General features: G+C 45.6%; 1 protein-coding gene across 1 annotated transcript; it reads left to right on the forward strand.

Annotated features, from left to right (window-relative positions):
• Nucleotides 1–8,795: 8,795 nt before the first annotated feature.
• LOC143810225 (interleukin-17A-like) lies at nucleotides 8,796–12,595 on the forward strand. The gene is made up of 3 exons (XM_077293096.1): nucleotides 8,796–8,879; nucleotides 11,757–11,992; nucleotides 12,120–12,595. The coding sequence occupies exons 1-3, from the start codon at nucleotides 8,877–8,879 to the stop codon at nucleotides 12,355–12,357; spliced, it is 477 nt and encodes a 158-aa protein (XP_077149211.1). The 5' UTR covers nucleotides 8,796–8,876; the 3' UTR covers nucleotides 12,358–12,595.
• Nucleotides 12,596–13,293: the final 698 nt, after the last annotated feature.

The following is a 13,293-nucleotide window of genomic DNA, read 5'->3' on the forward strand; positions in this document are numbered from 1 at the left end:
GAATGCTGGACATGGGGCAGAATGCTGGGCACGGGGGCAGTATGCTGGACACAGGGGCAGAATGCTGGACACAGGGGCAGAATGCTGGACACGGGGCAGAATGCTGGACACAGGGGGCAGAATGCTGGACACAGGGGGCAGAATGCTGGACAAAGGGGCAGAATGCTGGACACGGGGGGCAGAGATGCTGGACACGGGGCAGAATGCTGGGCACGGGGGCAGTATGCTGAACAAAGGGGGCAGAATGCTGGACACGGGGCAGAATGCTGGACACAGGGGCAGAATGCTGGACACGGGGCAGAATGCTGGACATGGGGGGCACTATGCTGGGCACAGGGGCAGAATGCTGGGCACGGGGGCAGAATGGAGATACGGGGTATGATGAAAGACATGGGGGCATGATTGGAGACAGATCGTGCAGGAATCGGATCATGGGGCTGGATGGATATGATGGAGACTGATGGGGCAGGATGGGGAGATCATATGGTGCAGAAAGGATACTCATGAGGGCAGGATGGGAGAACATATGGCTGACGCCAGGAATGAGACACACGGGGGCCAGGATGGGGAATATTATTACCATAGGGACTAATTTAGGGATATTATTACTGCAGTAATGTATTTATTTTATTTTTTGAGTATACTGTTTTAAATGAGGGGGCGGTCCTGTTACTGTGTAGAGTGACACTATGTCGCCTTTTTTTCTCCATGTGGTGTAATGTAGAAGTTGGGAAAAATTAAGTAATGTGTTCTGCAAGCGGAGCTCGAGATAACTCTGTTATTTCCTGCAGAGACGAGTCCTGGCTGGAAGACATGATGGCGGTCTGTGCTGGATGAAAGATGAAGGACTTCACCTAGAGACGTCAGTGGTGAGTCAGTGTTACCTATACACTGACACTATACACTGTATACTATATACAGAGGTCCTGTGTACAATGGCACTTATGGTGATAGTATAGTATGGTGCTTTTTTTATTACTGATCAGAATTGTAGTATTCAGTCACTATGTGGTGGTAATATGTGGTCTGGACATGGTGTTGCGGTATTTGTCCCTTGTATGTGATATTATTCGATCACTGTGGTGGTAATATGCGGTCTGGTCATGGTGTAGCAGTATTTGTTCTTTGTATGTGATATTATTCGATCAATGTGGTGGTAATATGTCATCTGGTCATGGTGTTGCGGTATTTGTCCCTTGTATGTGATATTATTCGATCACTGTGGTGGTAATATGTCATCTGGTCATGGTGTAGCGGTATTTGTTCTTTGTATGTGATATTATTCAATCACTGTGGTGGTAATACGTGGTCTGGTCTGTTGTGAATTTGCTTTTTGCTCCCTCTAGTGGTTACTAGTTTTTTGACTCTGGTTTTTCTGTCATTCCTTTTATCCGCACCTGGGTCGTTAGTTAGGGGTGTTGCTATATAAGCTCCCTGGACCTTCAGTTCTATGCCTGGCAACGTAGTTATCAGAGCTAGTCTGCTGTGCTCTTGTCTACTGATCCTGGTTCCAGTTATATCAGCTAAGTCTGCCTTTTGCTTTTTGCTATTTGTTTTTGGTTTTGTATTTTTGTCCAGCTTGTTCCTAATCTATATCCTAACCTTTGCTGGAAGCTCTAGGGGGCTGGTGTTCTCCCCCCGGACCGTTAGACGGTTCGGGGGTTCTTGAATTTCCAGTGTGGATTTTGATAGGGTTTTTGTTGACCATATAAGTTACCTTTCTTTATTCTGCTATCAGTAAGCGGGCCTCTCTGTGCTAAACCTGGTTCATTTCTGTGTTTGTCATTTCCTCTTACCTCACCCTTATTATTTGTGGGGGGCTTCTATCCAGCTTTGGGGTCCCCTTCTCTGGAGGCAAGAAAGGTCTTTGTTTTCCTCTACTAGGGGTAGCTAGATTCTCCGGCTGGCGCGTGTCATCTAGAATCAACGTAGGAATGATCCCCGGCTACTGCTAGTGTTGGCGTTAGGAGTAGATATATGGTCAACCCAGTTACCACTGCCCTATGAGCTGGATTTTTGTATTCTGCAGACTTCCACGTTCCTCTGAGACCCTCGCCATTGGGGTCATAACAGTTTGCCAGGCCAGTATTAAATGTTTAATGCATTGCAGAAGAGGGATTATAAGAAAGAAGATTCTGAGTTTTTTTTTTTTTCTTCTTCCCCTTTACCTCAGAGTGGCTATGCTTGCTGCAGACATGAATGTCCAGACCTTGATTACAAGTGTGGACCAGCTGGCTACTCGTGTGCAGGGCATACAAGACTATGTTATCAGAAATCCTAGGTCAGAACCTAAAATACCGATTCCTGAACTGTTTTCCGGAGACAGGTTTAAGTTTAGGAATTTCATGAATAATTGTAAATTGTTTTTGTCCCTGAGACCCTGTTCATCTGGAGACTCTGCTCAGCAAGTAAAAATTGTTATTTCGTTCTTACGGGGCGACCCTCAGGATTGGGCTTTTTCGCTGGCGCCAGGAGATCCGGCATTGGCTGATATTGATGCGTTTTTTCTGGCGCTCGGTTTACTTTATGAGGAACCCAATCTTGAGATTCAGGCAGAAAAGGCCTTGCTGGCTATGTCTCAGGGGCAGGACGAGGCTGAAGTGTATTGCCAAAAATTTCGGAAATGGTCCGTGCTGACACATTGGAACGAGTGTGCACTGGCCGCTAATTTTAGAAATGGCCTTTCTGAAGCCATTAAGAATGTTATGGTGGGTTTTCCCATTCCCACAGGTCTGAATGATACCATGTCCCTGGCTATTCAAATTGACCGGCGGTTGCGGGAGCGCAAAACCGCAAATTCCCTCATGGTGTTGTCTGAACAGACACCTAATTCGGTGCAATGTGATAGAAAAACCGCAAATTCCCTCATGGTGTTGTCTGAACAGACACCTGATTTAATGCAATGTGATAGAATCCTGACTAGAAATGAGCGGAAAATTCATAGACGCCGGAATGGCTTGTGCTACTACTGTGGTGATTCTACACATGTTATCTCAGCATGCTCTAAATGTATAGCTAAGGTTGTTAGTCCTGTCACCGTTGGTAATTTGCAACCTAAATTTATTCTGTCTGTAACTTTGATTTGCTCACTGTCGTCTTATCCTGTCATGGCGTTTGTAGATTCAGGTGCTGCCCTGAGTCTTATGGATCTGTCATTTGCTAAGCGCTGTGGTTTTACTCTTGAACCATTAGTAAATCCTATTCCTCTTAGGGGTATTGATGCTACGCCATTGGCAGCAAATAAACCGCAGTATTGGACACAGGTTACCATGTGCATGACTCCTGAACACCGCGAGGTGATACGTTTCCTGGTTTTACATAAAATGCATGATTTGGTTGTTTTAGGGCTGCCATGGTTACAGACCCATAATCCAGTCCTGGACTGGAAGGCTATGTCAGTCTCAAGTTGGGGCTGTCGTGGTATTCATGGGGATTCCCTGCCTGTGTCTATTGCTTCTTCTACGCCTTCGGAAGTTCCTGAGTATTTGTCTGATTATCAGGATGTCTTCAGTGAGTCTGAGTCCAGTGCACTGCCTCCTCATAGGGACTGTGACTGTGCTATAGATTTGATCCCAGGCAGTAAATTTCCTAAGGGAAGACTGTTTAATCTGTCGGTACCTGAACATACCGCTATGCGTTCATATATCAAGGAGTCTCTGGAGAAAGGACATATTCGTCCGTCTTCTTCCCCTCTTGGTGCGGGATTCTTTTTTGTGGCAAAAAAGGACGGATCTTTGAGGCCTTGTATTGATTATCGGCTTTTAAATAAGATCACTGTCAAATTTCAGTATCCTTTACCGCTGTTGTCTGACTTGTTTGCCCGGATTAAAGGTGCCAAGTGGTTCACCAAGATAGACCTTCGTGGTGCGTACAACCTTGTGCGCATTAAGCAAGGTGATGAATGGAAAACCGCATTCAATACGCCCGAAGGTCATTTTGAGTACTTGGTGATGCCTTTTGGGCTCTCCAATGCGCCTTCAGTTTTTCAGTCCTTTATGCATGACATTTTCCGGAAGTATCTGGATAAATTTTTGATTGTTTATCTGGATGATATTTTGGTTTTTTCTGAGAATTGGGATTCGCATGTGGAGCAGGTCAGGTTGGTCTTTAAAATTTTGCGTGAAAATTCGTTATTTGTCAAGGGCTCAAAATGTCTCTTTGGTGTACAGAAGGTTCCCTTTTTGGGGTTCATTTTTTCCCCTTCTGCTGTGGAGATGGACCCAGTCAAGGTCCGAGCTATTCTTGATTGGACTCAGCCCTCGTCAGTTAAGAGTCTTCAGAAGTTCTTGGGTTTCGCTAACTTCTACCGTCGTTTTATCGCTAATTTTTCTAGCATTGTGAAACCTTTGACGGATATGACCAAGAAGGGCTCCGATGTAGCTAACTGGGCTCCTGCTGCCGTGGAGGCTTTCCAGGAGTTGAAACGCCGGTTTACTTCGGCACCTGTTTTGTGCCAGCCCGATGTCTCACTTCCCTTTCAGGTTGAGGTGGATGCTTCAGAGATTGGAGCAGGGGCCGTTTTGTCGCAGAGAGGCCCTGGTTGCTCTGTTATGAAACCTTGTGCCTTTTTCTCTAGGAAGTTTTCGCCTGCCGAGCGAAATTATGATGTGGGCAATCGGGAGTTGTTGGCCATGAAATGGGCATTTGAGGAGTGGCGTCATTGGCTCGAGGGTGCTAAGCATCGTGTGGTGGTCTTGACTGATCACAAAAATCTGATGTATCTCGAGTCTGCTAAACGCCTTAATCCGAGACAGGCCCGCTGGTCATTGTTTTTCTCCCGCTTTGATTTTGTTGTCTCGTATTTACCAGGTTCAAAGAATGTGAAGGCCGATGCTCTTTCTAGGAGCTTTGTGCCTGATGCTCCTGAAGTCGCTGATCCTGTTGGTATTCTTAAAGATGGAGTTGTCTTGTCAGCTATTTCTCCGGATCTGCGACGTGTGTTGCAGAGATTTCAGGCTGATAGGCCTGAGTCTTGTCCACCTAACAGACTGTTTGTCCCGGATAAGTGGACTAGCAGAGTCATTTCCGAGGTTCATTCCTCGGTGTTGGCAGGTCACCCGGGAATTTTTGGCACCAGAGATCTGGTGGCCAGGTCCTTTTGGTGGCCTTCCTTGTCAAGGGATGTGCGGTCATTTGTGCAGTCCTGTGGGACTTGTGCTCGAGCCAAGCCTTGCTGTTCTCGTGCCAGCGGTTTGCTCTTGCCCTTGCCTGTCCCGAAGAGACCTTGGACACATATCTCCATGGATTTCATTTCTGATCTTCCGCTATCTCAGGGCATGTCCGTTATCTGGGTGATATGTGATCGCTTCTCCAAGATGGTCCATTTGGTTCCTTTGCCTAAGCTGCCTTCCTCTTCCGATCTGGTTCCTGTGTTTTTCCAGAACGTGGTTCGTTTGCACGGCATCCCTGAGAATATTGTGTCAGACAGAGGATCCCAGTTCGTTTCCAGGTTCTGGCGATCCTTTTGTAGTAGGATGGGCATTGATTTGTCGTTTTCGTCTGCTTTCCATCCTCAGACTAATGGACAGACGGAGCGAACCAATCAGACTTTGGAGGCTTATTTGAGGTGTTTTGTCTCTGCTGATCAGGACGATTGGGTGACATTCTTGCCGTTGGCTGAGTTTGCCCTTAATAATCGGGCTAGTTCCGCCACCTTGGTTTCGCCTTTTTTTCTGCAACTCTGGTTTCCATCCTCGCTTTTCTTCGGGTCATGTGGAGCCTTCTGACTGTCCTGGGGTGGATTCTGTGGTGGATAGGTTGCAGCGGATCTGGAATCATGTGGTGGACAACTTGAAGTTGTCACAGGAGAGGGCTCAGCGCTTTGCCAACCGCCGCCGCGGTGTGGGTCCCCGACTACGCGTTGGGGATTTGGTATGGCTTTCTTCCCGCTTTGTTCCTATGAAGGTCTCCTCTCCCAAGTTTAAACCTCGTTTTATTGGGCCTTACAAGATATTGGAAATCCTTAATCCTGTATCTTTTCGTCTGGATCTTCCTGTGTCGTTTGCTATTCACAATGTATTTCATAGGTCCTTGTTGCGGCGGTACATTGTGCCTGTAGTTCCTTCTGCTGAGCCTCCTGCTCCGGTGTTGGTTGAGGGCGAGTTGGAGTACGTGGTGGAGAAGATCTTGGATTCTCGCCTCTCCAGGCGGAGGCTTCAGTACCTGGTCAAGTGGAAGGGCTATGGTCAGGAGGATAATTCCTGGGTGGTCGCCTCTGATGTTCATGCGGCCGATTTAGTTCGTGCCTTTCATGCCGCTCATCCTGATCGCCCTGGTGGTCGTGGTGAGGGTTCGGTGACCCCTCACTAAGGGGGGGGTACTGTTGTGAATTTGCTTTTTGCTCCCTCTAGTGGTTACTAGTTTTTTGACTCTGGTTTTTCTGTCATTCCTTTTATCCGCACCTGGGTCGTTAGTTAGGGGTGTTGCTATATAAGCTCCCTGGACCTTCAGTTCTATGCCTGGCAACGTAGTTATCAGAGCTAGTCTGCTGTGCTCTTGTCTACTGATCCTGGTTCCAGTTATATCAGCTTAGTCTGCCTTTTGCTTTTTGCTATTTGTTTTTGGTTTTGTATTTTTGTCCAGCTTGTTCCTAATCTATATCCTGACCTTTGCTGGAAGCTCTAGGGGGCTGGTGTTCTCCCCCCGGACCGTTAGACGGTTCGGGGGTTCTTGAATTTCCAGTGTGGATTTTGATAGGGTTTTTGTTGACCATATAAGTTACCTTTCTTTATTCTGCTATCAGTAAGCGGGCCTCTCTGTGCTAAACCTGGTTCATTTCTGTGTTTGTCATTTCCTCTTACCTCACCGTTATTATTTGTGGGGGGCTTCTATCCAGCTTTGGGGTCCCCTTCTCTGGAGGCAAGAAAGGTCTTTGTTTTCCTCTACTAGGGGTAGCTAGATTCTCCGGCTGGCGCGTGTCATCTAGAATCAACGTAGGAATGATCCCCGGCTACTGCTAGTGTTGGCGTTAGGAGTAGATATATGGTCAACCCAGTTACCACTGCCCTATGAGCTGGATTTTTGTATTCTGCAGACTTCCACGTTCCTCTGAGACCCTCGCCATTGGGGTCATAACACTGGTCATGGTGTAGCGGTATTTGTTCTTTGTATGTGATATTATTCGATCACTATGGTGGTAATATATCATCTGGTCATGGTGCTGTGGTATTTGTTCTTTGTATGTGATATTATTGGTCATTTAAAAAATTGAAAAATAAATAAAAATATACCTAAATTGTTTTGCATATTTTAACAAATATTTAGTAGGTTACAGTAGAGTAGGGCCCGGCCAAAAGTGTCTACCGTGTTATGGTGGCGGCTTACAAAATCTTTTGGCCAAAACAAAAGCTGCCGGCTATATGTGTGATCTGGGGATGGGAACTGTTAGGGTATGTGTCCACGTTAAGTAAACGCTGCGTGTTTGACGCTGCGTGGGGCCACAGCGTCAAACACGCAGCGTCCAGATGTTCCAGCATAGTGAAGGGGATTTTATGAAATCCCGTCTCCACTATGCGTGGTAACACGCACCCGGCGGCCCTGCGACTCCGGACATGCGCCGCGTCTTTTAAGATCGCAGCATGTGCGTGTTCCTTGCGGCAGCTGCGCCGCCGCAAGCTATAACACAGGGCCCTATGTGTGGGGTGCGATGATCCCGAATGTGTGCAATGAACACATCCGGCATCATCACGTCACAGTAGGGGGCGGGGCTTAGCGCCGAGCGGGTTTGCCGCTCCGACGAAACCGCCAGCCATCCTGAAGGTGGACACATACCCTCAATGTGTGATTGGTGAGAAGTGGAGTTTTTCCAAGAGAGAGCGGTGGGACTGTGGACAGTTCGAGGGGTGGAGCGTGGAGGCGGGGCTGGGGTGGAGCCTGGGTGGAGTCTCAAGGGGGCCCCGAAAATTTTGCCAGTATGGGGCCCCGAAATTTCTAGTGGCAGCCCTGGGAGTGGTGGTCTAGGAAAAGGAGTATCGTATCTGGTGGTGTATTTCCCTTTGTCTTATTTACTCCTTCCTATATTTGTATTTATTTTGCCCTGCGCATTTATAGTGTTTTCCTGAGTGACTGCGGCGTGGTGTATATTTTCCGTTATCCTTGTCTGTGCTAACTGTGGGTATTGGTGTAGTATCTTTTCACTGGGTGGTGGTCGGTGGTTTCAGCCTAGGGTTGAAAGAGGAGACAGGGTGAGGGTCGAGGCCTAGACATGCACACCATCAGTGTAAACTCTAGGTAGAGGGTCAGTCAGGATTTCCCTAGTCTGAGGGAAATTGCAGGGGCCCGGGTTATTAGCTCTTGCCCACCTAGTCTTCCCGTGACAGTATGTAGGTGCGTTACCTACTAAAGAGGATCCCCTTGCCTCCAAGCATGATATCACCCTCCCCGAAAGGAAGGCAACATCACTAAAACAACCGGTTACCTGGGGTGTTACAGCGGCATGGCCAGCTTTACCCTCACCTAGTGTATCCTCACCCATCAATTGTAGATTGTGAGCCATCGTGGGCAGGGTCCTCTCTCCTCCTGAACCAGTCGTGACTTGTATTGTATAACATTGTTGTACTTGTTTTTATATGTTCACCCCTCCTCACATGTAAAGCACCATGGCATAAATGGCGCTATAATAATATGAAATAATAATAATAAGATGCCGCAAATTTATTAAATGGCATGCACCTTTTAATAAATTCAGCTCATCTTATTACTGCATGACCCTCATTAAAACTAACATATAAATCTCCACTCCCCACTGATTTCACCAAATTCTCCATTTTTAACAGTCTGCAGTCGCGTGATAGTGGCTGAAATGGGTGGAGCTGTCTTTTGAAGAAGATAGCCATGTTTAATCCTATACAACCCCTTTATTATCTGGAAAGAGTTTTATGGTAAGGACCTTATCTGTTGGTGGAACAATGTCTACTTGTGGGTGGAACAATCAGGACTCACATGCTTTCTCTATGTTTGTGTGGAACAATCAGGACTCACAGGCTTTCTCAATGTGTGAGTGGAGGAATCAGGACTCACAGGCTTTCTCTATGTTTGTGTGGAACAATCAGGACTCACAGGCTTTCTCTATGTGTGAGTGCAGCAAACAGGACTCACAGGCTTTCTCTATGTATGGGTGGAACAATCAGGACTCACAGACTTTCTCTATGTGTGGGTGGAACAATCAGGACTCACAGGCTTTCTCTATGATTCCAGATAGCATTGGTACAATCATACATAACACCCTGACAATAATAACCAGAATTACCCCCTGTGATCCCACCAGTCACACGCCTATAACGCGGCCATAGGTTCCTATGAGAACCCCCCGCAGTCCGCAGATGCCCCTCTGAGTATATGGGGTGACAGGACGTCTTCTGCTCCTCACACCGGTTATTACAAGTCCGCGCTCGGGTTTATGACGCTTCTTATCTATCAGAGAATATTATTTCTGTGTCCGCTCTGCAGGTTAATCAGTGATTACGGGATTCCACGGTGGGAGATGATCCGGCCCTTTTATCTCTCCCAGTATTTCCCATTACAGAAGATTAGGAAAAATAAATCAGGAAAAATTATAAAAAATCCACAAAGTCATTGACACCTGAGTATAAAGTAATGAGCTTCTCAGGAAAGTCCAGAAACAAGTGCGACCCTATATAATGTGTCCTGGGGTCAGCGTCACCGCACAGTCCAGCAGCAGAGCGGCAGCAGAGCACATCCACAGGAACAATGGCCGCACCATCAATGGTAAGAGCCCCGGCCCCTCTCTGATCACCAGACCGGGGGGTTATTAACTGTCACATTGTTATTAGTGACGGAACAGAGAATCCAGAGAGTTCTATCTAATGTACTATAATATTACAGGGCAGCGAGGTTTCTCCAGTGCTCCAGAGGGAACGTTGTTATAAAGGGTTTGTGTCATTGTGAGCGACATCTTACTGCGGAAGAGTTACTGCATTGTTACACCCGGAATATTACTCCAGAGCTGTAATCACAATTCTCTAAGCTTCAATCAGACACAAACTAACAACTCCAATAATTCAGTAGGGGAAATACTTTTACTATATCAGATGAATTTAAAGAGCCCGATGTAAAGATAACAGCTCCTAGAACATAAATTACCAGAACAAGCTAAACCCAGCCGAATTGTAAATGCCGCTCTGGAGTATAATACAGGATGTAACTCAGGATCAGTAATGTAATGTATGTACACAGTGACTGCACCAGCAGAATAGTGAGTGCAGCTCTGGGGTATAATACAGGATGTAACTCAGGATCAGTAATGTAATGTATGTACACAGTGACTGCACCAGCAGAATAGTGAGTGCAGCTCTGGAGTATAATACAGGATGTAACTCCGGATCAGTAATGTAATGTACGTACACAGTGACTGCACCAGCAGAATAGTGAGTGCAGCTCTGGAGTATAATACAGGATATAACTCAGGATCAGTAATGTAATGTATGTACACAGTGACTGCACCAGCAGAATAGTGAGTGCAGCTCTGGAGTATAATACAGGATGTAACTCAGGATCAGTAATGTAATGTATGTACACAGTGACTGCACCAGCAGAATAGTGAGTGCAGCTCTGGGGTATAATACAGGAAGTAACTCAGGATCAGTAATGTAATGTATGTACACAGTGACTGCACCAGCAGAATAGTGAGTGCAGCTCTGGAGTATAATACAGGATATAACTCAGGATCAGTAATGTAATGTATGTACACAGTGACTGCACCAGCAGAATAGTGAGTGCAGCTCTGGGGTATAATACAGGAAGTAACTCAGGATCAGTAATGTAATGTATGTACACAGTGACTGCACCAGCAGAATAGTGAGTGCAGCTCTGGGGTATAATACAGGATGTAACTCAGGATCAGTAATGTAATGTATGTACACAGTGACTGCACCAGCAGAATAGTGAGTGCAGCTCTGGAGTATAATACAGGATGTAACTCAGGATCAGTAATGTAATGTATGTACACAGTGACTGCACCAGCAGAATAGTGAGTGCAGCTCTGGGGTATAATACAGGAAGTAACTCAGGATCAGTAATGTAATGTATGTACACAGTGACTGCACCAGCAGAATAGTGAGTGCAGCTCTGGGGTATAATACAGGATGCAACTCATGATCAGTAATGTAATGTATGTACACAGTGACTGCACCAGCAGAATAGTGAGTGCAGCTCTGGAGTATAATACAGGATGTAACTCAGGATCAGTAATGTAATGTATGTACACAGTGACTGCACCAGCAGAATAGTGAGTGCAGCTCTGGGGCATAATACAGGATGTAACTCAGGATCAGTAATGTAATGTATGTACACAGTGACTGCACCAGCAGAATAGTGAGTGCAGCTCTGGAGTATAATACAGGATGTAACTCAGGATCAGTAATGTAATGTATGTACACAGTGACTGCACCAGCAGAATAGTGAGTACTGGTCTTACATGGGGCCACCACCATTATCTTTCTTATCCTGCTCTATGACACAATGACAGTGACAATATAATATATTATTGATTTCCTTCCTTCTTACATTCTGGAGTTTCTTCTATCGGTCACATTCTCTATCTGGTCGCTGTGGATTACAGCTCTGTTCTGTTTTGGGGAAAGGTCCATGAGAGTCTTGTAGACATTTAGTAAAGTTGCATTATACAGAATAAATCTTCTGATTATTATTGATCCATTATTTAACCCTTCCTTATCCCACTACATAATGTTGATGCTTCCACAATGTCCCTATCACATATGTGAATCTTCTGTCCTCAGGTTTTCTCCACTTTGCTTCTTCTGATCTTCATCTCTTGTGTCCATGGAAGAGAAGAGCAGGTCCCTGGTGCTGATGACTGGGAGACCCCTCTCGTGTCCAGCGGGGGATGTCCCTTCACTCCGGACACCACATTTCCTCCACGTGTGAAGGTGGATATGAAGGTCGGCGGTGGGAGTTCTGCACAACTAATGGCGGACAGTGTGAGGAGCCGCTCCATCTCTCCATGGGAATACAGGTAACTGCACGCGGAATAACGGCAGAAATAATAATAATAATAATAATATATGGGGGTCAGAAGCCGGAGTGTGAGGAGTAAACATGGCTGCTGCTGGGTCCTGATTTCTCTCATCTCCTTCCACCAGCTCTAATGTGGACAGTAACAGGCTCCCTGTGGTCATCAACGAGGCCCGATGTCTCCACCGCGGATGTTTGGACCCGGAGGGTCACGTGGACCTCAGCATGAACTCAGTCCCCATCAGACAGGAGGTCCTGGTCCTGCGTCGTGAGATGAGAGGATGTGTCCCCATCCATAGGCTGGAGAAGCAGCTGGTCACGGTGGGCTGCACCTGTGTCCGGCCCATCATCCAGTACCTGGAGTAGCAGACGCCATTGTCACGGAGCCTCAGCTGTCATGAAGTCTCCTTGTTACCCCCAGCGACCAATCAGAAATCACGTTTATTTTTCTTGTATAATTTACAAATGTAAAAGCTGAATTCTAATCGGTTGCTATCGGCAACAAGGATTCAAGGGTTATTTATATAAACAGTGTAGAGAATATTGAATGTGTTGCCCATAGCAACCAGTCAGATTCCAACTATCAATTCCGCACTGCAAGAGGCAAAACGGCAGCAATCTGATTGGTTGTCAGGAGCTAAAATTCTGATAACTTTGACTATTTTTTTTAAATCGCTGTGTAATGTTATTATAAGAAGTATTTTTGTGATATAATTTAACTATTTATGGTATTTTTGTAAAAATGTTTCTCATATTTATTCAAATATTTATTACAAAAAAATCATTAAAACTATGAATTATCCATTGTGTTGTGAGTTTATACTGGATATATATATAGTGGAAAGACACTTCTGGAATCATTATTCTTCCAGTTGTAAAAAAATATACTGCATGTATCTTTTACGATATATTATTTTAGGTCTATCAAAATAAAAAAAATAAAAACAATTGTAACCATAGTATAGTGAATACAGCTCTATGAGCCTATGTGTCTCCGTGGTTACAGATTATAATACCCAGGATTCTTCAGTTCTTTTCTCTGTCCGGTGTTTCACGACACTTGGAATACAAAAATGCGCCAGACCCGGTGACCAGAGAACGCAGGAGATTTGTTAGGACTAGTGTTTCATTCACCAAGATTGAAGAGAACCTGTTACTTTCTCCAAAAAATGGATCTAAATATCTAGTAATCCCTGAGCTCCCCTGATTCCTTTTTTTCTGTTTTATAATAAAAATTAATAATTAATAAGTAGTAAAATGTAGATGTCAGGCAGGGACATATTTGTAATAGAGACCCCCATC

Source organism: Ranitomeya variabilis, chromosome 2, assembly GCF_051348905.1.
Source record: "Ranitomeya variabilis isolate aRanVar5 chromosome 2, aRanVar5.hap1, whole genome shotgun sequence".
Classification (NCBI taxonomy): Eukaryota; Metazoa; Chordata; class Amphibia; order Anura; family Dendrobatidae; genus Ranitomeya; species Ranitomeya variabilis.